Source organism: Triturus cristatus, chromosome 9, assembly GCF_964204655.1.
Source record: "Triturus cristatus chromosome 9, aTriCri1.1, whole genome shotgun sequence".
In the NCBI taxonomy this organism is placed as follows: domain Eukaryota; kingdom Metazoa; phylum Chordata; class Amphibia; order Caudata; family Salamandridae; genus Triturus; species Triturus cristatus.
In genome coordinates this window covers 761037851-761065396 of record NC_140592.1, presented here as the reverse complement: position 1 = coordinate 761065396, position 27546 = coordinate 761037851, and the positions used below count along the sequence as shown (strand labels likewise).

At 42.3% G+C, this 27546-nt stretch overlaps 1 protein-coding gene across 1 annotated transcript in view; it reads left to right on the top strand.

Moving 5' to 3' along the window:
• The window catches only part of CCDC175 (coiled-coil domain containing 175), a 269138-nt gene that overhangs the window by 99256 nt on the left and 142336 nt on the right, over window positions 1-27546 (top strand). The window contains exon 5 of the mRNA XM_085628003.1: window positions 130-358. Coding sequence (XP_085484129.1) covers window positions 130-358 — 229 coding nt within the window. The remainder of the gene's footprint in view (window positions 1-129; window positions 359-27546) is intronic.

The following is a 27546-nucleotide window of genomic DNA, read 5'->3' as shown; positions in this document are numbered from 1 at the left end:
ATTTAGTTTCCACTTCTCATCTTGTTTTTTTCCCAATTTTTTATAGCTGCTATCTCCAAAGTCATCGTACCTATTCTTAGAACCATATTCATGATTAATTCCTACAAGTTAATGTTTTTTGTCCACCAGTGACCGTGTGAAAAAGATGTGGGAACGTCACGAAGAAGTTGTTCAACAACTGAATATTCATATGGCAAATAAAGCTGATAAGAATATTGATTTGAATGAGACCTACAGCAAATCAAGAGATGCCAAACAGGCAGTCAGTGACTTGGAATTCTGCCTTCATGACTTGGAAGAAGAGTTGGCTCTGGAAAAAAAGCAGCACGCCAAAGAAATAGAGATACTTAATAAAGAGGTACCGTACACATAAAGAGGTACAGCACTTAAAATCATGCATTACAAATTAGTGTAATCAAGCATATCCTATACTGTTGTAGATCTATATGTATCATTGAGATTGTGGTGTGTGTCTGTGTGTGGGTTATGTACTGTTTGTGAGCTTATGCCTTCACACTTCTGTTAATTAGCATGTACGTTCATTGGTGCATGTGTGAATGCATGTGATTTTAGAGGGAACTCTAAGAGAACATATTTCAGAAAGGGATGAATGACAAATATTAGGACAAAGTGAGGGGTACTCATTCCTTTCCAAATGGTCGGTGCCATTTCGTCTGTGAAGGCATTGACTGTAATAAAGACAAAAAATACATGTATTAAAATAGTTTCAATCTTTATTAGTGGAGTCCCACCGGTTTTCACGCACATTTCTTTAGCTATTACCTGGAGAAATGTGCACAGGTTAAAGAGATGTGGAATGAGGGCCTAAGTGATATCAGCACATTCTGTAGTGTTTTTGTTTTTTAAGTTTTGAAAGTAAAGTTTATTAAGTAGGAAAAAGGGCAATAACAAAATAGCAGGTTCACATTAGAGCTGGCAGAATACATACTGCTAGCCAAAATAATCCAAAATGCTGTAAGGTCATTTAATGTTGGATGTACGATTCATCTGAGCGTGATATTGATGTATATTTTCATTACTGGCAACTGATGCAATTCATGTAAAAACTCAACAAAGAAATAAAAAAAAAACAGCAGGTTCACAATATTATATAATAACAATATACTGAAACAGCTTGAATAATAATAAGAGAGAATAAGAAAATATTTGCTATTATATGTAGAAAACATGATAAAGGAGAGGGAAAAGGAAAATAGAAAGGGCAAAATTAAAAGCACTTCTCATGTAATGAAATTAGCATAATTTTAAACAGTTGTGGAATTACAAAAATCATCGAGTGCATGTTATCAGGGAAACAAAAAAGCAAAACATTACTGTTAGAAGGGAAGCTCTAAAAAAACAATAATATATTCAAAGAGGTTTAGATACTTCATCAGTTGAGAGTTGATGTATGAAAGTCTTTAATACTGAGGAATCTAGAAAAATGGTTACTGGAGACCAGAGAGAATTTTGTTTAAAAGTTAGAGACATTGGGACGGTATGCACTCTATCTAGTCTATGATTATAAAAAACACCATACCACCATGCTTGAAAGGAGATATGTAGAGCATTCTTCCAATTTTTAGTAATCTGTTGAAATGCAACAGCAATTAATAAGTCTACAATTTTTATATTAAAAGTACAACAATGTCAATCCTCAGTAAGACTACCTAAAATAAATTGGTTAAGGAAAATAATATATGTGTATGAAAAATAGAGTTAATTTTTTTCCATACCTGTAACCAAAATTGATATTCAAATAAAATATGTTTATTATCAGAAATTGATGGAGAACAGACCAACAAGGTGATGTAGTGGCGCTATCAAATATGTGTAAAGAATCAGGAGTTATTCGAATGCGGTTATAAATAAAAAAGAGCGTTTGAGTTGTGTTGGCAGCACGTGATGTCTTTCGAATTTTAAGTCATAATGTGTTGCACAAGGGAATAGGAAAGGAGGTGTGAAGATCTGCTTCCCAGTGTAAATATAGGGTTGATTTTTGTTTATCAACAGGGTGAGGGGTAAGATGGGTAAACATATGAGAAGCAGTAGGGGCAGTTAGCAGTAATGTTGGTATAGGTGAAATAGGAAGAGGGGAAATGGGTAATGAATAAAGTGAAAGGAATGTGGTAGAATTTGAAGAGGTCAGTGACTGAAGTTTGTGTTGATATTAAAGAGGGAAGTGAAAGATGGATTGAGCTGGCGAAAAAGAGATATGTGAGTGGTTTTTGTATCAATTGATGAGTCCATAACATAATAGACCTTTATCTCTCCAGGCTTTCCAAAAGATAGTTTTATTTTTAATTCTAATGAATGTATTATACCAGATCAAGGATTGAAGGAATTGATCTAGAGGTGAAATAGAAGAAATATATATATTGGACGTAATATTCTGCAAGCATTTTTGAGGATAGGAAGAGGCATGGAAGAAGGGTGTTGAGTAAAGGACATCAATTCTGCAAAGGAGAAAGGTTGAATAAAAGATAACTCCAATTCTGACCATTAGGGAGATGGAATTGTGGTTGGGCCATTTTGAAAATGTATTGACGGTTTTAAAAAGAAAGCATTCGATAAGACTGAAAATAAGTAAAATTAACTCCCCCTTGCTGCCTTTGCCTTTGTAATTTGGGTAAAGATATACAATGTTTTTTATTATTCCAAAAAAATGCAGATAAAATGGAATATATGTTTTTTTTAAAAGTAGAGGTAGGAAAGCTAATTAGAATTGCCAAAAGATAAAAATGAATGATGGGGACTAATATCATCTAAATAGAATCCAACCCACCCCTCCAGGAGAGATATATCGGATTCCATCGTGAAGTATGGTTAGATAAAGTAGACAGTAAAGTAGTAGTGTTAAGTGATATAGTGTCTTAAATAAAAGTATTGGACGAAAGGCTCAAATATTTAATTTTTGTCAAGCTTGAAAAAAATCCTGAAGGGAGAAAATCATGTTTGATACACCATTTGTTAAGTTGAAGGATTTCACATTTGTCAGAATAAAGTTTATAACCTAAAAATGAGGCAAAAGTGGAAACTGCATTTAAAAAGGGTCGTAAAGACGAATCAGGAGAGGCCATATATAGAAAAATATCATCAATCTCAGCATCCAAGGAAATGGCTTGTAAAGAATGGTTATAAGGTATAGATTTACTCAGAACATCTAAGAAATGCCTGGTATTATCAGAGAGTTTTCTACCTTTAACAAAACCAGCTTGTTCATGACCAATTAAATTGGTGAGGAGATGATCAAGGCGTAAAGCCAGAATCTTGGCAAAAATCTTATAATCAGAATTAACTACGGAAATAGGTCTATAATTTTTGCATGACTTATGATCTTTATTATCGTTTGGTATAAGGCATAATAAGGCTTCTTAAAATGTCCCAGTAGCAGAATTGGAAGAAGTACAGAAAGCAAATAATCAATGTAATTTAGGAATCAATTCTTTGGAGAAATGAAGGTAGAATTCAATAGGAAAACCATCAGGCCCAGGAGCTTTACGTTTTTTAATAGAGTTAATGGCAGTACGAATATCATACATAAGTTGTGATATCAGAATCAAGGCAATAAAAATCAGTAGGTTAATCTAATTCCTTACAGATAGAAAAAAAATATGAGTTAATATCAGATTGTAGAGGATCTAATTCAGGTGTGTAAAGATTTGGATAGAATTTAGTAAATTCATTAAGGGTATCATTGTCTCTAAAAAGAGGCATGGAATCCTCTCTTAAAATAGTTTCTATTTTAGTTCGCTCCTTTTTACTTTTAAGATAATTTGCTAAGAGTTTACCTGCATTAATTTGACCACCATAGTATGTGGAACTAGATTTAACGAGATAAGAATTATCCTTTTTCGTGGGGAGAGTTTATTTACATCAAATTTAGCCTTAATTAAATTATCTAAGCAAGTCTTAGTTTTGGATACGAAGTAGGACTGTTCTAAGGATTTAATATGTTTCATTAAATCTTGTGCTTTTTTTAAATGTATTTTCATTTTGGTTGCAACATAAGTAATGAAAAAAAATGTGATAGTAGCTTTGAATGTATACCAAATAATTGGAAATGATTAGGCGGGAGATTCATGCAAAGTAAAGAAATTCTGTTATAAAAGTATCAAAACGTTCTCTGAAAGAGGTATCTAATAAAAGAGAAGTATTCTAACACCAAGGTCTAACTTTGTGGGGAAGGAAGTCGAGATCTAGAATTACTGGTGCATTATCAGAAATTAAAATGGTGCTCGTAAGATGTGTTGAGATAGGGGTTTAGAAACAAAAAGGTGATCAATCCTCTTTTTAGAGAAATGTACAGGCGAGAAAAAAGTATATTCTTGTAAAAAGGGGTTGGAAATTCTCTAGGAATCAATAAGGGATCTTTGTTTGATGGCTGTGGTGAATTGTTTGTGAATATTAGAAGGGACAAAAGAAGACTTAGAGGAGCGATCTATAAAAGGATCCGTTACCAGATTGAAATCCCCACCAAAAACTAAGCAGTCATCAGAAATAGACATCAGTTTGGGTGTAATTAAAGGCCAACATGTGTGATCAGGATGTGTGGGTTCATAAATATTAAAAACAGATATTGGTATTTTATTTACTTGTAATCATACGAGAAGCCACCTGCATTCTTGATCTGATTCTTGTGATATAGCAAGGTAACATCCAAAGATTTTTTTACACAGAATTACAACTCCATTTCGTTTCCCATTATCTGGTGAGGAAAATGCATAGCCCACCCAATGTCTAGCAAGTCTCCAATTCAGTAACATGAGTTTCATGTAACAAAGCAATATCAGCATTTAATTTGGCTAAATGAGTAAGAACTCTTTGTCATTTCATAGGTGAACCTAACCCTTTTCCATTCCAAGTAATAATGCGTAAAGTTGTGAATTAAAAATTGCAGTGAAATTAGCATGCTATATAAGTGAAGAATAGCGATTACGTAAATTATTTAATCGAGTAATAAATGAAACCATGCATTTCTTAGCAGAGAGAGAAATATACCAGAAAATAACACATTGAAATAGAAGGAGCAAGATGAAGATTACAAAATATAGAAGAGAGAAAACATAGAAGAGAGTATGAAAATAGAAGGAAAGAAAAGGAAATGCAGATGGAGAAAAGAAAACATGAAAACGATAAAAGAAATAAGTATGTTAACAGAAACAAAATAAGACAAAAAACATACCAAATACCAGGAGAAACAAATGGGAAGTGGTGCAACCACAAAAGGAAATATGACAACAACCGGGTTCTAGAGGCAGCCGGAGGGGAGACATCCAAGCCATAGATCTGGGTATAAAAATAGGAGGATTTGGTGGACACGACACAAAAAGAGGATACCTAAGAAGTGAAGAAAAAGATCTACAATATTATCTTCTACAAAGATATACCTTTAAGAGTCAAAATAAATATGAACTTAAATAGTAGGTTAACCTAGACATTAAAAGATACAGCAACAACAAGTTGAAACATAAAAGGAAAGTTATATGAAGCCTTCAAGTGGAGGGGTATTTAGAAGTGTCCATTGTTTCCATTTTTCACAGTTGTCAATTAATTTCTGCAGCATGGAGGGATCTTCGTACGTTGTTTTTTTGTTATTGTAAGTTACTTTAAAGAAGCACGGATAGAAAAGATGAACTCTGGCTCCAAGGGGACGTAACTCAGGTCACATGTCTAGAAAATTCTTCTGTCTGTCTGCTGTAGCTTTAGCCAGATCTTGAACAAAATATAATGGGATTCCTGAACATGTCCTTTGGTTTTTGCTGCTTTGATGCTTATGAGAAGATCCTGATATTCCAGAAAAAATATTAGGACACCCCGAGGTTTTTGTGATGAGGAGGCATATTGAGATCAATGACCAAGTCTTTGAGCATGTTGTATTTTAAGCTTAGTGGATTCAGACATGTTCAAAACTTTTGGGAGAACATTTTGGAAAAAGGAAATAGGTTGAGAACCCTCTGTTTCCTCCGCAAGACAATAAACATGAAGATTATTGCACCTATTGTGATTTTTAAAATCTTCAGTAACTTTCTAAAGATATGACACTTCCGCTTTGAGGTGCGTAACATCTTGAGCAGTATCTTGAATAGAAAGCATCTGATGTTCTGTGTTCGCAACTCTATTTTCCATCAGGAACCATTCGTCGTCCATTCACTGAAGTTATGTATTAGCTTCCTCCATATAGGGTTTCAAGGCTCGGATCACATTTAAAAGGAGCTCCACATAGACAGAGGAAATAGGTTTAACAGGTGATGGAGGATTTTACTCTGCCCTTTTGTTTGCTGTTAGCGGGGCTGTGGTTGGGATTTTAGAGGGTTGCTCAGAAGAAATTGTAGAGACGCAGGAGGAGGATGAATGAGAATCTTGAGCTACGATATTGAGATGTTCCATATTGGATTCCAGTAAAGAAAAGAGTTTTAGTATTCACTGTATCCTGAGAGTGTGCCATGCCAGAGGTGTGTAATTTTGAATTCCTAGTCTTCCCCATACATAAATATAAATGATAAAAGAAAGGAAAGTGGTATAGGGAATTATCTCCAGATGAGCTGCAGTTAAAATTTGGTTAAAACAGTCTCACACTGCAGTCTATTGCAATGCCTCAGAAAGTAGACGTGTTGACTTGAATAGAGAAATAGTTGAAAATGAAACTTCCCACTGCAGTCTATTGCACTGCTTCATAAAATAGAAATGCTAACTTGTAGAGATAAATTGTTGAAAAGGAAACTTCCAAGCACACAGAACAGCAGAGAGATTTATGAGTGATGTAGGGTCAAAAGGTTATGCCATTAGTACAAAGCTGTGCTCAGTTTATTAAACACCTCATGTGAGGAGATAAGATGGTGGGCACTGCTGGAGCTTTAAAGAGCCCACTATGAATGCAGTTGTGTTCCAAAAGTATTCTGCTTCATGTGGAAATTAAGGGTGGGCGGAATTTGCGAAGTTGACTTTCCCAAATTATCGCGAAATTGCGCAAAATCTCCGCGAGCATGCGAAGATGCGGAGATTGTTTTTCCCGCCCGTTCGCGATGTGTTTTTGCGTGCTCGCGGGGAAATATATCTCCAACTTGCCCATGCGGTCGCTAATGTGCGCGGCCATCTTGCTCACGATGTTTATTTCCTGTTCGCGATCGCAGTGACGTGTTTGCGATCGCAAACTCTTGCGGGGATAGCGCGACCGGCTACCAACAATCCAACATCTTGTGGCGCGCGCGAATGGATAGGAAAACTCGTCGGCGAACGCAGGGACCCAGTAAGTCGTGACCGCGCGCGCGAGAATGCATTTTTAAAGCGCGAACAAGAAAAATACTTCCGTTTCGCGGCAGGTTGCGAAAGTTTTGACATTTTCGCGCTCTCCGCGGAATGCGAAAATGTCAAAATATCGCAAATTCCGCAAGCGGAACGAAATTTACCGCCCAGGCCTAGTGGAAATTAAAAGCAGTTGTCCGATGACAACATTGTAGGTATGTGATGCAAAATACCTCTCAGCTATGACAAAGCCATGCCCCTCAAATAATACACTTATAATATGTTGATGATTGCAGTGGTATTATTAATTACTTGTGTGTTTAGTGGTTTTGTGGAAAAGTTAGGGATAACTTGGTGTATTTGAGCTTACTGCCTGCTATTTCGCATCCTTCTAACAGCAACATTTAGCTGGTGGAAGATAGTGGCATTAACAGTGTAAGTCTGTGTTGTAATGACCATTGTTGCTGTAATACTGCAAGCTCAAAAATGTCCCTTAATGTGATTGCCTGCCAATTTCCTGCTTCTAAATGAGAACTAAAGAAGATATACATACATGCTTTGCAAATTTTAGGCATTACATTTGGAATTGTTCCTGTTGTCTCATTGTACAATGTTATTCTTTACAGAAAAGGTTTACTTTCACTAAACAGTACAATGTTTCATAGGTATAGGGTCACAGAAATGGACTCCTAGTTACTTTTCGTTTTATAAAACTCAGTTAAAGAAGTTTATAAACTCGGTCTTTTCATACTGCTGGTTGGAAAATGCACACCCAAGCCTATTGCAGTCACATGAAGCGTTATATTGAGTTGTTTTAAGAGATTATTTATTGGAGGTGCTAGTGGTCCCCATCGAAGTAGGTTTCCCTCCTAGTTAAATAAATATTGTGTCAATTCTTGATGAATCAGCATAAAGGTTAGATCATTTTAAGTTTTTTTTCTCGAATTGTAGTTTATATTTCCATTTTTTCTGATATTAGCCCGTTCAATCGTTTACCAGAAGAATGCGTGACAATCTATTCTAGTTGTGTTGTCTGGTTTTTGTACATAAAATCAAATTATGCTTGTTGCCATTTCTGTTCTTGTTATTCCTAATTTTATTTTACAAACCCCTTTCTTGTAATGTGCATTGACTTAAAAGTTTCAACACAGAAACTCTTATTATAATTAGCTTTGGTTCTTAATCTTTATCACAATTTCATTTGAAAGCTTCTTTTTTGTCTACATGTGTTTCACTTCACTATTTCCTCTGAGCTTTTTCAAAACTGCTGCAGAGCGAAAAACAAGAAACAAAACAGTACCTGAACTTAACTGTAGCCAAAAACCATATCTACATTATCATACCAATTAATTTTTTATACTTCTTTTGTACAGGCCACACTTGTAAAATTGTGTTAGAAACATGCCTAGGATGAGATTTTCTTTATTTACTCTGTCTCTTTTACCCTTTCATTTTCCAGTGTTTTACCCTGTCTCCCTCTGTGGTCTCTAGTTTACCCTTTCATTTTCTGTGGGTATCTCCTTCATACATTTTCTTTCTGTGGTCTTTCATATGACACATCTTTTTTTCTGCAGGTCCATCTTTTACCTTTTTATTTGTGTGGCTATCTTTTACCACATTATTTCTTTGTGGTGCTCTAATTTTTACCATTGCTGTTTGTGAGAGTCTCTCTCTGGGAGTCTCTCTTTTACTCTTTCTTTTTCTGATGGTCTCTCTTTTACCATTTCTCTGTGTGGGTCTCTCTTGCCATTACCTTTTCTGTGTGTGTCTCCCACCTATCTGTCTTTTGAGCTACACTTTTGCTGTGTCTATATCTATGGCCTTTTGTATTTTTATGTGTCCCTCGTTCTTTAACTTTCATCCTTACACTGTATTTTGTTTGCTGTGGATCTTTATTTTACCTTTCTTTTTTCTTCAAGTCTCGCTTTTACCCTTTTGCAGTCAGTCTCCTTTATTTGGTCATTTATTTGCACTTTCTTTCCATGAGTCTGTAGGTTCCTATTCTGCCTTTTCTTTTTATGTTGGGTATCTATTTCACACTCGCACTTTCTCCTAGGTTATATTTACAATTTATTTTTCAACAAGACACTCCTTCATCACTTCTCTTCCTGTGGGTCTGTCTTACTATTTTTCTTTCATTTGATCTCTCTTCTAGCCATATTATTTTTAGTCACTTTTTCCCTCCACCAGGTTTATTTGACTGTTTCTCTCTCTGTGAATGTCTAATTGTCATCTTGCTTTTTTCCCTTTTTGAAAGACTCTGTCCCACCTTCCTTTTCCTTGAACCATTTTCCACCCCTTCTTTCACCCTGTATCTCTAATAAATTATGTCCATCCTATGAACTGTTAATATTTCTTTCTTTCTAATGGTCTTTGCACACACTCTCTCTTATATATACACACACACACACACAATCACATCTTTCACTCTCATAGACCTTCCATTTCTTAATATCTTACATTCTTTTACCCCCTCTCCACACTTTTCTCTCTTCCCCATGCATAGTGTTACTCTTTTGCTTTATTGTATGTATGTGTGTATGCATGTATATGGTATTTATATAGTGTGAAGTCAGCTGGAAGGCAGCCAAGCACTGTACACGTTCAAAAACAAAGTCTATGTTATGGGGCTGGGGGGAGGGGAAAGCTGGTTTGTGGACTCTTACTGCATCATGATGTTGCCAGGGCGGAAATCTCTTACAAATTTCCACAAATTATGTCCCGCTTCACCATTACACTCACCAGGACTCTGTCCGTTACCTGTTGCGTTGTTGCTCTAGGAGGGGCTCAGCTTGCTGTCTGTTGCCGGGTGAGGAGATTACAGCGAGGGGAGAAGGAGCTTCACGGGACTCAGGTTCCCAGCAGTCCGTGCGGCGCACCACCTGTGCTTCCCCCCGCCCATTCGCCGTAGAGAACTGAAAACGACTCGCGGAACCCGCTGGCACGGGTCCCGCTTCGCCATTACACTCACCAGGACTCTGTCCATTACCTGTTGCGTTGTTGCTCTAGGAGGGGCTCAGCTTGCTGTCTGTTGCCGGGTGAGGAGATTACAGCGAGGGGAGAAGGAGCTTCAGGGGACTTAGGTTCCCAGCAGTCCGTGCGGCGCACCACCTGTGCTTCCCCCCGCCCACTCGCCGCAGAGAACTGAAAACGACTCGCGGAACCCGCTGGCGCGGGTCCCGCTTCGCCATTACACTCACCAGGACTCTGTCCGTTACCTGTTGCGTTGTTGCTCTAGGAGGGGCTCAGCTTGCTGTCTGTTGCCGGGTGAGGAGATTACAGCGAGGGGAGAAGGAGCTTCACGGGACTCAGGTTCCCAGCAGTCCGTGCGGCGCACCACCTGTGCTTCCCCCCGCCCACTCGCTGTTGAGAGTTGACGCTTAACTTAAGTCTTGCCCGCGACCGCTACGCGGGACGCGCCGGACGAAGCCCGGACAAAGGGCGGGCCGTCTGTGGCCATCCGGGGCTGGCCAAGGCTGGGCTGGGCTGGGCAACTAGTATTAGAAGTAAAGTGGCTGTGGACTTATTACTTGCTCTTTGTTGCTTGCATTACGCTGCTAGTTCTCCATCCATTGTGTCCCTACTAACATCGTGTCACATGGCTGGGAAGGGGAAGCGCGTCATGGCTCCTACAACTGTGTCTGGCACCATGGACCAATTCATCACTAGAGCTGTCTCGGTATTAGAACACGAAATTGCCATTACCGAAAGACGTCTCTCAATTGACCCCATGCATTCGAGACGCTCCTCACTGGGACCATTAGCATTATCTAAATCGCCAAACAAATCTAGAGTCCTCACACGGGGGGATGTACCTTCGCTTGCAGAGTCTGAAACACTGTATAATGTGACAACATCTTCAGAGGGGTTGCCAAAAGGCTCTGACATGTTTGATGGTGCACCTGTAGTGGAAGAAATGGCCCCACCCAAGTCTAAAGCCACTCGCCCCCAAACAAGGGCCGGGACTAAACCTTCTAGATCCGCCAATCAGAAAAGGAAAAGGGGTGGGGCTGTAGATGGTGTTAGGCAGGCGAAAATAACAAAGGTATCTAAAAACATTGTAAACCCCGATACTTTAAGCCCCCCGGCTTGCTCAATTGTGGGCGAAGCCAGCATGAGAACCTCCCCCCTGTTAATTAGTAGTGACTTGATTCCCAAGCTAGAACAGGCTGTTCGTTCATTAATTTTACCATTATTAGAAAGGGTTAAAATAGTCACTGAAAAAGTTGACAGGCTGGAACAAACCATTCTGGACAACTTTTGTTCATTAAAGAATGTTGTCAAATTGTCCACTAAGGACATTGGCAAAACCAACTGCCTGCACGCTGGAAATTCTCCGGCCTCTGTACAGCCTTCAACCGACAAACCCCCTATATTAACTAATGTAGGCCCAGGTATTGACCCACCCATATTAATGACAAATACTCACCAGTCTTCAGGGAGGGATGGAGGGCCTAGCAAAGAATCTCTGGGTAACAACATCAAGGATTCTGGGGACATGAGAGTAGCCACTGATCCAGTTACTCAAGGTAATGCTCCTAGATCACCCTTACCTCAAATTAATTTGCCACCCGAATCCCTCCCCTACGTTGCAGTTCTAACTGGAGTTCCCGTATTACCTGATAGCAAAACTGAATCCTTCAGGGAATTAAAAAATAAAGAGAGTCACTGGCTAAATACACACAGGCCAATCCCAAATTACATGAATGGGAGGATTCTATTTGTCAGAAGAGTACAATGGGTAGGTTTAAGACCCAAAAACACCCAGGGTGATTGCATTATTGTCAATTTCGAAGACACACGAATTTCGAGGTTCATCGCTGAATATATACCGTATGGGCCTAGATCAGGAATAGAGGTGCACTACTTAAACTTTTTTTATGATCAAGGCCCCCGGTATTGACAATCGCATTGTAAAATAAACATCACATCTCCCAAGCTTGTGAGGGCAATAGAAAGCGGTTTCACTAGTGTACGTGATGCAGCCTCTCTGGCCCCCATCGGGGTGACCATTCCCCTCAGGGTCTCATCGCCGAGTCAGTGTAGGACGGGTGCGAGTGCAAATGTACCAAACCAGACCGTTGTCCACCATGATATTCAGTCTGGTATTAGACCAGGCACTCTCTTGTCCTGGAACTTAGCAGGTATTAAGACCAAATTACATTCCCCTGAATGGGTCGGTTTTGTTAATAAATACGATATTTGCCTCTTTCAGGAAACGTGGATTTGTGAGGCTCAGTTCCTTTTGGGATATCTGAATTTCCATGTCCCAGCGACTCAAGGCCCGAAAGGTCGTCCTATGGGTGGATGAACTATCTGGGCCCGCCAGGGCTTATTCTCAAGTGCTGCCATGATTGATACGGGTTCCCCGGATATCCAATTAGTGAGACTTACCTTTGGTTGCATGGGCACATTAGATATTTACAATCTATATCTTCGAGGGACAAAAGGGAAGAAGTCACGGGTATTGGACATTCTGACCAGCCTCATAGAAACCAAATCGAGTAATAGGGATCTGATTGTCGCAGGAGACTTCAATGTCACATTTGAACCCCTTTTAGACCCGGACTCAGAATGGAGTCTTGACCCTGAAGAAGATCGGTTGTGGGGAATACCAGTCCTCCCGCTCTCTCCTATTAAGAGGTGGTCTACGGTAGCGGTGCAGGTAAATGCACTTTGCTACGAGAAAGGCTTAAGGGCCCTGAATGGCAGGACCTCAGGGGACAAGGAGGGTGCCCCCACCTTCGATAATGGCCGCTCAGCAAGTAGGATCGATTACGTCCTCTGCTGTATGAGGCTGTGGCAGCACATTATTGACATGGTGGTTGAGACAAGAACTGAGAGTGACCACAACCCCATTTGTGTCACCCACTCTTGGTGGGGGGAAAGTAGCTCGGCGAGAGAGGATCCAAAACTGGCTATCCCTGGTTGTGTCCCTACAAATGACATGCGGAGACTTAAGTGGACACAGGTAAGACCAATGCCACGGCTATTGCTAGCATTGAAATAGAGCTCTCCCAAACTACCGCGAGATTGGAAGATGTCGTGGGAGTAAAAGATATCAATGACCAAGCAACTAGATTACACGAGTCCTTCTTTGAGGGGCTACGTGGCTTTTTTCTTAAACCAATAAGCAAGGGCAACAAGCCTCTCTTTAAGCGATTGAGGTGGTATGATGGGGAGTGTAGACGAGCCAGAGGTAACTTAACACAAGCCCTCTCTAGTGGGAGCAAAATAAGTATACAACTAGCCAGACACTCCTACAAGAAGTGCCTTGCCCAAGCGAAAAAAAGATGGGATGAATTGTACTGGCAAGACCTGAAGGAGGCTTGCCATGCCAGGGACACTAGAATGTTTTGGAATGTGATTAAGTGGAACAGAGGCGGATCCCCTGAAAATCCATCCAATCATGTTAACCAAGAAGAGTGGATAGGGTATTTCAAACCCCAATATGCATGCAATTCCCTATACAAATGTCCGGGGCCAATGTCACACGTTTTTTACTTGCATGGTCCTTTTAGCACCAAGGACGTTCTAGCTGCCTTGGCCTGTGTAGCTTCTGGGCGGGCACCGGGTTTGGATGGGGTCCCATCTGATCTCTTCCTTAATAACAAGCCTTGCTGGAGTAAGTATATTGCCTTAGTGGCTAATGCGGTGGCCGAAGGCGCCCCAGTGCCCAAATCTTGGGGGGGTGCTATTATAATCCCCATTTTTAAAAAGGGGGATAAAACCCTCCCAGGAAACTACAGGCCCATCAGCCTAATAGACACAATTCAAAAGGTCATTGGGAGGATGGTATTGAATGTGCTTTTGGCCTGGATTGAAGACAACAGGATACTTTCCAGTTTCCAAGCTGGTTTTCGTAAATTTACCAGCACTGTGGACCAGGTTTTCCGCTTTGTACAATTGCACTGGAAGGTAGTCACGTTAGGCAAAGGCAGCCTCTACGTCGCGTTTGTCGACTTAAGAGCTGCCTTTGACCTTGTTCCTCGCGAGCAACTCTGGAGGGTCCTTGAAAAGCTTGGGCTTTCCTTGGAACTCTTGACCTTACTCAGGCGGCTCCATGAGCCTAATTTCGCAAAAATTCAGTGGGGAGGCCCGGGGGACATAACCCCCGAGTTTCCGGTTGAGCGTGGTGTGAGACAAGGCTGTGCCATGGCACCCACGCTCTTCTCCCTGTACATCAATGGAGTAGTAGATTACATGCTCCGAGTCAACACCGACGCTCCTAAGTTGGCCGGAGTGACTACTCCAATATTGATGTTTGCTGACGATACTCTTATAGTATCTAAAACCCCGAGCGGCATGCAAAGGGCCCTGACAGTTTTCGAAGATTTCTGTAATAATTATGGCCTAGAAGTGAATGTAACCAAGACCAAACTCATGGCCTTCAACCCGCACCCAAGTTATAGAGCAGGAAAACTCATAATGAATCGGCAAACACTCGAGGAGGTTAAAAATTTGGTCTATCTGGGCATGCGCGTGACACAAGATAACAAGTGGAATAGACATCTGGAAATGTCTACACTGAAATTCACGCAGATAACAGGAACCTTGATTAGAGAGCACAAAAAATCCTACACCAAGCCTGTCAAACCCGTGCTCCAAGTACATGAGGCAAAGGCATTAAGCTCAGTGTTGTACGGGGCAGAGCTCTGGGGTTTTGACGCATTGTCATCTTTAACAGTCGCTGAAAATAAATTCTTTCGCAGTATAGTTGGTCTCCCGCAGAGTACGCCTATGGTACCACTGCGTTACGATCTAGGTAGGAAGGCCATCAAGGATTTAGCCAAACTCCGCCCGGTCCTTTATTGGAGGAGACTCTGGACCACCCCGGAGCTTCAGCCTTATGCAATGGGCCTCATGGATGTAATGCAGGCCGACACGTTTCACAAGATTGGGTGGCTTAAGAACCTCCGGGAAACTCTGAAAGACCTGGGTCTGGAGGGGCTATGGAGTGACCCAGTTGCTGCCGGGTTTCCCACAAAGAGGCTTTTGAAAATGCTTTACTGGGAGCGGGTAATCCATCGGGTCTGGAGTGATTCTATTTCCCCCACGATGACTAGCCGATTTTTAGAGGCAAAGGTAACTCCAGTTTTTGAACCCTACTGGGATTTGATCACCCAACCCAGAGATAGGAAACTATATTTCCAATTTAGAGCAGGTTCTCTCCCACTCAGGGCACTAACCAACGGGTGGTTTGGTGCAAGTGTAGGACCTTGTCCTGTTTGTGGTGCTCAAGAGGAATCAATTGCCCATTTCCTGTTTGTTTGCCCAATATATGCCAACCCCAGACGAACATGGCTGAATCCATTGTGCAAAACACTGGCCACAAGGAGTTCCGCTGTTGCTTTGAGAGTTCTAAGCACAAGCACTTTTCCAGCCCATTCAATTGCCCTAGCTAAATATCTGGGCTGGGCATGGGTCTTAAGGCACAAGGCTCTCAGGGAAACTGTGGGAGTTCTCCTGTAGAGCTTCACCCTTCGGGGACATTGGTTAAATATTTTCTAATTTTAAACGTAGTCTTATTCCATCAGTATTCTATCAGTCTGCTGACTTGTTTAATTTCTTTTTAAACACAAATTTTAGGTATTTAATGGATGATCTTATATATTTTATAGTGAATGTGTTCAGCAATGATTATGTGTTTTTGTATATGTTTGTGTCTTGTAGGAATTATTTTAAATTTGAATAAAGACTATATATGATGATATGGTTGCACTAAACGTACTTAGAGCACCTGGAAGTTCTGCTCCTTTTTCGGCCAATGGATCTTTATCACTATTTTCGAATGGAGCATTACACATCAAAAGACATAAATAATTACATTTGATGTCAGTCAATGAAGAGAGTGTTGGTGAAGTTTTAAAAGTGTATTCTCTCATTTAGTAAATTAGTCGATATTTTTGTTCTTTTATTCAAATTAGTGGCAAATAAATTACAGAAATAATAAGAATTGGGTTGGTTAGAACAAGCATAGAAAATAAAACTGTGTGTTCCATTCAGGGTATTGTCCTTGTTCTAAATTAAAGGACCTATTCTACCCTAGCAGGAACCCATGTAGAGGTCTTTCTGGAAAAGAGCAAGTAGATTTTGGAGCAGAGTTAAATAGCTAAACGGAAGGATGAATTCCCCATAGAGGGTTGCTCCGTAGACTCAGTCGAGTTCTCTGGACAATTACAGTAGCATTCGTTCAAAACAGAGAGAAGGAAAGAATCACAGCAGTAACTGTGATCTACATAAACAGGAAAATTCTTCTCATAAATCGTAAGGAAAACAAGAAGATTCACCATAAGCAGTAGCTTTTGGCAAATCGAGCTAGCACAACACAAGGTGCCAAGGGGCCTGGCAGGGTAGGGATGCATGGGAAGAGTCTCATGCTGTTTAGCTAGGAACATTTAATCTATAGAAAGCAGCTAAGAATGTTTCAAAAACAGGTGTATTTCATTATCGTCCAGTGGTAAGAAGTCTTCAGATGGTCCGTTGTCTTGACCTTCATTTCCACTGGTAAACATTCACGCCAGCATGAGGTCAGTTACAAATGGCTACAACGTATTACAAGAACTTACATCTACAAAGGTTCTCATGAGAACTTTTTGCAAGCCTACTCTGTTAGCTGTCTGGTTTCTCACCGTATAACAATGAGCTGTTCTATGAATGAAACATTAAAATTCTGGTATGTAATGGTTATCACAAATGTAAGCTGCAGCAAGAATTTTCCTTTCATTTAATACTTGTTCATTATGCATATGTGGCAAAGAAAACCATATAACTACAGTGATGTCATATGGTGTGAGGAAAGAAAGAATACATTTTCTCAGGACACAGCACATTTCACAAAAAGTCAAGCCCTAGAGTTCAATTTTAACATTAAATCACTATTTTATTGAAAAGCATTATTTTTCTTAAAGGGATTGAGCAGGATAAATGAGCAGTAAGGGCCTAGCTTGTGAAGAACGACAATAAAATGAAAGCTTTCTGTATAGAATAAACAGTTTGTATGTTAAATAAAGGCACAGTTTCTAATGTTTAACGTATTATGCATTTTCAGGTTTAATATTTAGTGCGTTTCTATATTATTGTGTGGTAGAATTTGCGTAAAAATTATAGCTCTATCAACCTGTTGTTCTTTGAAGATGTGAGTCTTCAGCTCTTTCCTAAATTGGAGCAGGTTTGAGGCAGTCCTGATAGATACAGGTATTATGTTCCAGATCCCAGGTCCCTGGACACAAATGGCTAATTGCCTTGTTATTTTCTATTTTACGCACTTTGTTGTCTTCATTCTAATGGTATCATGGCTGTGTATGGATCGAGCCACCATGGATGGTGAGTTGCCAGCCAGGTAAGTATGGGGTGCGAAGGTGATAGCTTTGTATTGAATTGAATTGAATAAGCTTTATTTCGATACATAGATATCATAAAAGCACATATGATTATAAAAATGTTGGCAATCATAAAAACAGAGATTTAGAAGTTACAGCATCGCCAAGGTTCCTAGGCAGATAAAATTTAAAACACATATAAACATAATAAATAGGACAATTGAGTTAAAAAGATATATCAGAATAATTAGACTGCATTACATTTGGACTGCGAGACGTTTAGATCTTAGAATCCAGGCCCACCTTAAAAACTTGGAGAGTGCACAAACATACAGGGTTCTGGTATCTGATCTAAGGATACGCAAGGCTTGATTATAGTCTCTGATCCCCATGTTTCTGCACAAAGGTTTAAGCCAAAATGACCTTGGGTGTTTATATTCCGGACAAGCAAATAAAATGTGTGCTATTGATTCAGGCTTGGTCTCGCAGAAAGGACAGAAAGGCGATGTTTGTAAAGGGGGTTTCCAGCGCGCGGTCAACTCATGCACTGGAAGAGTGCCCACCCTAAATTTAAAATAAAGTGCGCGATCAAAGGGTTTCTGAATAGTATCGAGATAAGGCTCAAAGCGCACTTCTTCTTTGAGCCTTAGGAATTCCATGGTGCATCTAGCACCATGGGAACTTGAATTCCTCCTCGCAGTGACCCATCTCCAATAAATTAACTTTAATTCAGGTTTTGGTGGAGAAGTTCTATTTACCCAGGCATCCTTTAGGCCAATGTCAAACAGTAAGGACTTAACATCCCTTAACCACTTGATCTTATGCCAACACGACATGGAAAGAATTTCGGACAAACCCTCAGCATACTTCGCGAGCTCCGGGGTGCGCCAAAGGCGGGCCCAAAGAAGGAGAGGGCGAACTCTTGCCGTATCCCTCAGAGCCTGGCACCCTAAATCCATCAGCAGGGGAGTGACAGGTGTACTCTGAGGGAGTGCCATCAATTCTTTAAGGAATGTCGACTCGGATTTAGCAAGCTGATCAATATTATTCATACCCCATAGTTCAGCTCCATAAAGTGCTGAGCTTACACCTCTAGCTTTATATATCGTAAGGGCGGGAGCTATTGGTCTAGAGGAGGAAGAACGATGCTCTCTAAGGAGGGCTCCAGTAATCCGCTTGTGATTTAGGAGCATCTTGTATATGTGTGATGACCACTGCATTTTGTCGGAAATACGGATGCCCAAATAGTCAAATTCTTTTACCCTTTCCAAAACGGCTGAGCTTAGTATAGGGGGCGACCTAACTTCTTTGGTGGGTTCAGAATCAGGTATTTGGTTTTAGAGGAGTTTATTAAAAGCCCTCTATTGGTACAAAAGGATTGGAAGCTGTTCAGTAGGGTTTGGAGACCCATAGGTGATTTGGATATTAGGAGAGTATCGTCAGCGAACAGGAGTGTTGGAATACGTTCGCCCGCCAGGGATGGTGCATCAGAAGGAACTTGTGCCAAATGCTCCACTACACCATTCACGTAAAGTGAAAATAGAGTAGGGGCAAGAACACATCCCTGGCGGACGCCCCTGTTCACTGGAATTCTATCTGTTTTTTGACCTTGGGAACCCCAGCGTACCTGTGCAAAATTCCCCTCATGTAATTTATACAGAAGAGCTAACAGATATGGTGGAATCTTCATAGTGGCAAGGACATTCCAAAGGGTGGAACGAGGGACTAGGTCGAAGGCTGTTTTAAGATCTATAAAGGCAAGGTAAAGACTACCTTTCCCAAGAAAAACAACCTTCCAGTAAATAAGGAGCAGTCTAAAGACTTGCTCTATAGTACCAGTCCCGGTTCTAAAACCCGCCTGGTAGTTCGAGAGGATGTTATTATCACTTATCCAAGATAACATCCTTTCCAGGATCACCTTTCCTACAACCTTCTGAGTTGAATCTATCAGGCTAATAGGGCGGTAATTTGCCGGGTCATCCCTACCTCCCTTCTTAAAAATTGGAACTACCTCTGCCCCCTTCCAGGAGTCTGGGACCGGTGCTCCATTCATAATGGCATTAATTAAAGCTAAAAGAAGCTTCGCCCATCTTACTGGGTCGAGTCTAAGTATGTCCCCGGGAATACCATCAGGGCCTGCTGCCTTCTGGGGGACAATGGATTTAATGGCATTAATCACTTCCCCTTCACTAAAATGATCAGATGATGCTAAATCCTTGATGGGGGGAGCCTCCACACAAGGACGCTCGCCCTCGCTCTCAGGGCAAAATGAATAGAGCTTGGAGAAATGGTCAAACCAAGCCGCACAGGGGATGTTGCAAGTGATGAGATCTTGATCAGGTCTATTCTTTGTCCTAATAGTGCTCCAAAAGAGGCCAGAATCCCGCTTAAGGGAAGCTTCCTTTAGTGTCTGCCAATATAAGTCTTCCCAAGCATTTTTAGCACCAGCCACACTAATCCTATACTCTCTCCTAGCCAGCTGAATCTCAGGAATGACTCTGCTTTTAAGGGCTGCAATTAAGGCCGATTTCTTCAACCTGCAATCATTTGAGTACCAACCTCCTACTGATTTCTGCTTTCCCCCCCCTGCTAGTTGTCTACCTTTGCCTTTTACTAAAAATAAGGACCCCAAATCTTTAATGAGGCCTTGGAAAAGCGTAGAAACCTTAGCATGATAGGTCTCATGGGAGTATAGGGAGGCTAACTCTTCTTGTGCACCACACAAGATGGATCCAATCGACTGGACTTTCGTCTCATCGAGCATCACTTTGCGCCATTTAAGGCGTCTCTCACAATTAGATGGACATACCTCAGGGGTAGTCATGAGTGGACCAACTGGCAAGATCATGGGGCCTGTGTCTTTCTCCCATAAAGGATGTATGCTTAGGGATAGCTGATTGTGGTCGCTGTCCGCAGACGAGATTACTTCCATGTCTTGGACAAATGGCCATAGTTTAAAATCAAGGAGGATGTAATCGATCCTTGAGGTGTGGCCTATCCTGTTATAAGTGTGGGCACCATGTTGGTCCGACCGAGTTCTACCATTAGCCGCCCTTAGGCCAAACTCCAGTGTCAAGGAGTTCATAAAAATAACTGACTTTGACCATCTCGTAATAGGAGGCAAAGATAATACGGGAATACCTCTTTTGGCATCGTCCTCCAGAAGCTCTTGGGAGTCTAGCACAGAAAGAGGCTCAAAGGAGCAATTGAAGTCTCCTGCAATCAGAACATGAGAGGCCTGGGGACACTTGCGCAATTCCTGTTCAAGGGACATAAGAGTGGATGACAAAGCTCCCCCACTTAAGCCCCTAGCATAAACGTTAAATAAAATAAGAGACTTTTCACCCTGTGGTCCCTTGAAAGTAATCCTTAATAGATATGGGGAAATGTGGTTGGCCTGCTTGACAGTACATCTCGAGGAGATACTAACCCAGATGAGGAGACCTCCAGAGGGGCGGCCTCTCCCAGACGGGGATAAAACGGCCGGTTCAAAAAAAGTAGTGTAACCCACCATATGGTGGGGTACTGTACTCCATGTCTCCTGAAATATACAAATACAATAAGACTCAATTAAAGAATTCCAAGCTGGGAGATCTAATTTGCTCGAAAGGCCAGCAACATTCCAGCTTAGGATCTTCAAAGGAAAGTCAATTTTGGGGGGATCACAGGGGGGTGAAGAAATAATATGATTAGAGACACCCTGTTGACAAGTGAGTAGCGGGGCCAGTGGACGGACGGCACTAAGCTGGGGGTATAGACCAGGCTGTGACCTCTGGTTAGAGTAATAAAATATAGATGGATTAGAAGAGAAATCTACAGACAATGCGAGAGGGGTCGTCATTGCGTTATTAGAAGTCTCCCCTGGGGAAATACAGAGATCAGCCATAGGCAGGGTTCCATGTCAGTATGAGTCATTCTGGAAATGTGGTTCTCTATGTCTATTAAAAGAAGGAATAGCAAGGTCAATAACTCTAATCAGTTGATCCCCATCATAGCACCCTTCATACGCTGTATGGGAAAGAAACCGTGAGTGCTGGGAATAAGAAAAGTCTGAATAAAATTGGCTTAGATCGTAACAGCCTATGCCATTCTGAACAGGGCCAGCATGATGATTACAGATAAACCTTGGGACCCTTGGGTCTCTAAAATTTACAAGGATACAGTCCCCAGATACGTTTTTGCATCTATTACCCACCCAAGAGACTCTTCTGACGTAGAGAACATGGCCATCCAAATGCCTCGGGAGCGGCCTGTTATTGTTCAGCCAGTATGTTGTTTTGTTTTTCAGTTCAGAGAAGGATTCACGTTTACCAGCTTTAAGATGGGGAACTCCCACTAAGACAACCACGTAAGGCAAACACTCGGGTGGTAAATTAATATGTGGCAAAACTTGCTGAGTGCTGGCAGAATTGTCATTCGTGGGGGCAAGAGCAGGGTTCACATCAGGAGGTATATGTTGATGCGTAGTGGGCTCCATCTCGTGAGACGATGCTCCTGCACTCGCACAGCGTGGTACCGGACCATAAACCAGAGCTTCTTTATTCTTTGGTTTGCAATTCCGAGAAAGGGAAGATGGTACTGATTTATGGGGTGCAGTGGATGGTACGTTCTTGGGCCTAATGGTTGGGATGGTATTAGAATTTGACAAGATAGGCGGGGAGGTAAGCTCACTTGACGCCATCATTGTTGGTTGACCACTATCACAGTTATCATGACCAATCTTCGCATGCAACTTGATCAGAGATTTAAGGGAGAAGAAATTATCTAGGGAGGCCTGTTCAAACCTCTCAAGCCTCTCAGACAGAGTCCTCACCCTTTCGATCAGAGGGAGCATAAAGGATTTAAAAAGAAGTTCTATTTGATCAATTATAGGAGGTTGGGACTCGTGGCCAAAAGCACCTAAGTTGGAAGATGGATGTTCTGCAGATGAAAAATCAAGGGCTGAGTTAGTAGAAAGCCTAGGTGATAGGTGATTTCTCTGGGGGCATGAGGAAAAAGGAACTGCACGTCCAGAGTTGGTATTATTGTTATTACATGGCTTGGATTTTAGTTTCTTGGAAACTTTTTGGGGGTCCCCCTTATGGCCACTACCTACTCTTTTCCTTTTACTAGGAACAACTTTTGGTCCTACAGCAATAGGGGCCTCAAGAGGAGAGACAAGAGCGTGACCTGTTACTGTGATAGCTGACGACACAGGGGGAGCTGGGTGAGCTGCCTGCGTGGGAAAGCAAGAAGAATCTAAATGAAGGGGAGGACCATTAATAGCAGAACTGTTGGTAATTACGTCTCCGCTAGGCTCCACAGGCTCCACAGACTGCGTAAGACATGAACTAGATGTAATAATCTGTGTAGGTCCTAACACGGGGGAGGCTGCTAGGGCTATGTTACCCAGTGACGACCTCTTAGTATACAACGGATCAAGTGATAGGCGCCGTTCCGTGATGGCAATTTCTTTTTCTAACACAGAGCAAGCACGTATAATGAAATGGTCTAAAGTGCCACTCACAGTACGATCACCAGCCCCACCTCCCTTTCCCGAACGTGTGGACATAGCCATGATTGCAGAAGAAGTGATCAGGATTACACACAAAACACAAGTGTCTATTGCAGTGCTCTGTGCCAGGAGTTTTTACCAGAGTCAGCGTGATCTTCGTAGGAACCAAAGGAGATGACCCAGCCGTGTACGCACTGAGTATGATAACACACACCGGTATACAAGAGTCTCGAACAGTGCCAACAGACAGGCTTTACCTTGAGCAGCAAAACGCAGATGTAAGGGGGATAGGCCCAGCCCAGCCTCTTCCGGCCCCGGACGGCCACAGACGGTCCCGCCCTTTTCCCGGGCTTCTCCCGGCGCCGCCCGCGCGCGTCCCGCGACGCGGAGGGAGCGTTGGTCTTTTGAGCGCCTCCGGGCGCTTTGGTGACGTCAGGGGGCGCTAGGACGCCTGGGAGCAGTAGTCTCCCCACACCAGGGCCGCGAGGTGGTCTGGCGGCAGCGGCGGGGAAACACACAACGGAGCACCAGCGGGGCTTGAGGTGAGCAGAGGAGGGCAGGGCACCAGCAACTTTCCCTTCGCAGGACCAGGCTCAAGTGAATGTCGGATCTCGGAATTCAGACTTCCCGCTCCACCGAGGGAGCGTCGGTCTTTTGAGCGCCTCCGGGCGCTTTGGTGACGTCAGGGGGCGCTAGGGCGCCTGGGAGCAGTAGTCTCCCCACACCAGGGCCGCGAGGTGGTCTGGCGGCAGCGGCGGGGAAACACACAACGGAGCACCAGCGGGGCTTGAGGTGAGCAGAGGAGGGCAGGGCACCAGCAACTTTCCCTTCGCAGGACCAGGCTCAAGTGAATGTCGGATCTCGGAATTCAGACTTCCCGCTCCACCGAGGGAGCGTCGGTCTTTTGAGCGCCTCCGGGCGCTTTGGTGACGTCAGGGGGCGCTAGGGCGCCTGGGAGCAGTAGTCTCCCCACACCAGGGCCGCGAGGTGGTCTGGCGGCAGCGGCGGGGAAACACACAACGGAGCACCAGCGGGGCTTGAGGTGAGCAGAGGAGGGCAGGGCACCAGCAACTTTCCCTTCGCAGGACCAGGCTCAAGTGAATGTCGGATCTCGGAATTCAGACTTCCCTTTGTAGATCCTGCAGCTGGTTTTGAAGATGTTGTGGGCCAGCAAAGGGACCCAGTGTAATTCCACCATGGTGGGGGTGATGTCGTCATATTTCGTGAGGAGTGCTTCAGCATTTAGGATGCTCCCTCGGGGGGTCTGTGTGGAGTCTGAGAGGTGGTGTAGCAGGGCATGGCCACCATCCATTCGCAAGAAAACATATGCTTCAGTGGCAGTTCAGAAGTTGCTTTCTTGGAGGAATGGTTTCACTTTCTTAAGTAGAGAGAGCTTGCACCAGGCCATCTTCATTTTGTTGGTGATGTGTCCCTTGAGGTGGAGATAGGTGTAGGGGTGAATCATATTGATTTGGTGGGCTGCTAATTATTGTTTGTGACTAACGGAATTCTGTTTTGACAGTCTTAAGTTTCAGGTAGCTGCACCCATTATCCTTTTAATCAATCAATCAATCAGTGGATTTATAAAGCACGCTACTCACCCATGAGGGCCTCAAGGCGTGGGGGGTTCAGCTCCAGTTCAATCGAAGAGCCAGGTCTTGAGGTTCTTCCTGAAGGTGTGGAGGGGGGGGGGGGGGCATCTGATGTTCACCGGGAGCTCGTTCCAGGCTTTGGCTGCGACGTAGGAGAAAGCTCTTCCTCCTGCTCTGGTTCTGGGGATGCGGGGGGTCTCTGGGAGGGCGAGGTCTGCGGAGCAGAGGTTCCTCTTGGGTACGTGGAAGGAGACTCTCTCGTTGAGGTATTTGGGTTCGATGTTGTGGAGGGATTTGTAGGCGTGGGTGAGCAGTTTGAAGGTAACTCTCTTCTCGACGGGGAGCCAGTGGAGGTTACGTAGGTGTTGGGTCATGTGTTCGTGCCGTGGGGTTCTGAGGACGAGTCTGGCTGCGGCATTCTGGATGATCCTTTGGTAGTCACAACCCCAGGAGCTGCCTAGGGGCTAGAACTCTTGCTAGAAGCCCACTTTGCCCATGTCTTAAAACTTCACTGCTTCCTCTCGCTCAATCATTTTCTCTCTCTGTCTCTCCTTCCCCCTCTTAATTGTCCTGCCCCCTCTTCCTTTATTTTGCTCAAATCGCATTTATTCCTTGTTACTTTCTCTTGTCCCCACAATTAGATTCTGTCTCTTACTCCTTGCTTCTGTTTTTGAAACATTCCCCTTACCCACAATTTATATATTTGTCTCTTGTTCTTTCCAAATCTTTAATACTTTCTTTATCATAACACACGCACTTTTTGTCTCTTTCTTTCCCTATGTCAATCTGTCTTTCCTGCTAGCTCACGTAATTATCCTGTGCTTTTTTACATATATTTATGTTTTTTTAAGGTGCTAATGCAACAAAATGATGTTTTAGAGTACCTCTGGCAAAGAAGGAAAGGTAAATAAAACATAGCATACTGTAGCAAACTCAAGGCTGAATGCTTGAAGAAAGATGAGGGTGCTTTAGATAATTGGAGAACATCCTGACGTCGATTTCACGCTGAAAAGGTAAATGGAGTGATTTCCTGTGCGGAAAGTCTTGCGAGTGCCCAGACTTTCCTCTAGACCCGATGGGTAGCAAAAACAAACACACAAACAGTGTAGCAAGCTTGGCCTTGGTCATCTAAGGCTGATATTGACTTATTTACTGTTGTTATGTACAAACTGGCACATGCATCAAGCTACCATTTTGCGAGTCCTTAATTGCGAATATTAAGGATTCGCAATTAAGGACTCGCAAAATCCTATGCATGTAGGAATCACTATAATAATAGCGATTCCTACACATTCCTTATTTGCGATTCGCAAATTGCGAGTCGCAAATAAGGAATAGCTTCCCATTCATTCCTATGGGCATACAGGCCCATAGGAGTGAATGGGAAATTGCAAGCGCAATTTGCGAGTACCAATAAGTACTCACAAATAGCGCATTCAATTTCAGGGTGCAAGGGTGTTAAAAGGACACCCTGGTGCACCCCTGGAATTGACCTGTGCACATATGTTGCGCACACACATGCCCTAAGGGCATGTGTGTGCGCAACATGAAACTTTGAAAAATGCACAAAAGTGCTTTTTTCAAAGGTTTTGCAAATTACCATGAAGTTCAACTTCATGGTAATTTGCGCACCCTATTAGCGAAATCGCTATTTTTTTTACTTTAATGCATTGCATTTAAGGAATCTCAGTTTGGGATTCCTTAAATGCAATCGCAATTTAAGTAATCGTAATTTAGAGATTACTCAAATTGCGATTTTTGCATTTGGGATGATGCATCCCAAATGCAAAAATACCAGTCGCAAAGGGGCAGATTCTGAGAATCTGCGCGTTTGCGACCGGTTTTTCTTTTGATGCATGTGCCTGAAAGAGTCTTAGTGAAATGTTTAAGTATTTAGTAAAAATAATATAATAAATACAAATATAACAGCCAACTTGCTTGTAGGTGCGGGCGCAACTTGGATGTTTCTGGCCTTACCAAACTGTCCCCAAATCAGGAGTCCTTTTGTCACTGATCGTGAAAAGTTATTTTATCCAGAATGTCTAGTTTAACCAATTGCTATGATTCCATAAGATTTGCTCAATTCCAATGTGCTCAGTAAATTCTGCTACAGAATGTACTGTAATTGAGAGCGCCACTGTAATTACTGCATAACCTGCTATTTTCCACTGGTAAATTTTGGCAAATCAAACCATAGTCTTTTGAAGCCCATTCCATAAAACTTCACAGATGTTTTCTGCATTGTATGACAGTCAAATCAAAGCTTGCACATTGATATTGATTTCTAAAAACTCTAATGGTGCATGTTATACCTGTCTGCTGTAAGGTAGTCTTCCCCCATACATGTTGGCTCTCCTATTTTTGTGGGCCTTAGGGCTCTGAGCACTTTAACACTGCTAAACAGTGCTAAAGTGCAGGTGCTCACTCCTTAAAACTTGGTAATGTTATCTTGTCCCCAAATGGCATATTTAATTTACTTATAATTCCATAGCAAAGTGCACCACATGTGCCAAGGGCATATAAATTGAATGCTACTAGTGGGCCTGCAGCACTGAATATGCTATTCTCGTAAGCATGTCTCGAGCCTGCCATTGCAGAACCTGTGTGTGCAGTTTTAAACTGCCATGTTGACCTAAAATAAATCTTTTGCCAGACCCAAATCTTCCTTTTTTTACATATAAGTCACTCCTAGAGTAGGCACTGGACAGCCCAGTGGGTAGGGTGCAGTGTATTTAAAAGGTATGACATGTACTCTTAAGTTTTACATGTCATGGTAGTGAAAAACTCATACATTTGTTTTTCACTTCTGCAAGACCTCTCCCTCCCATAGGATAACATTGGAGTTACCGTATTACATTTTATAAGTGTAATTTCCAAATGGGAAGAGATGAAC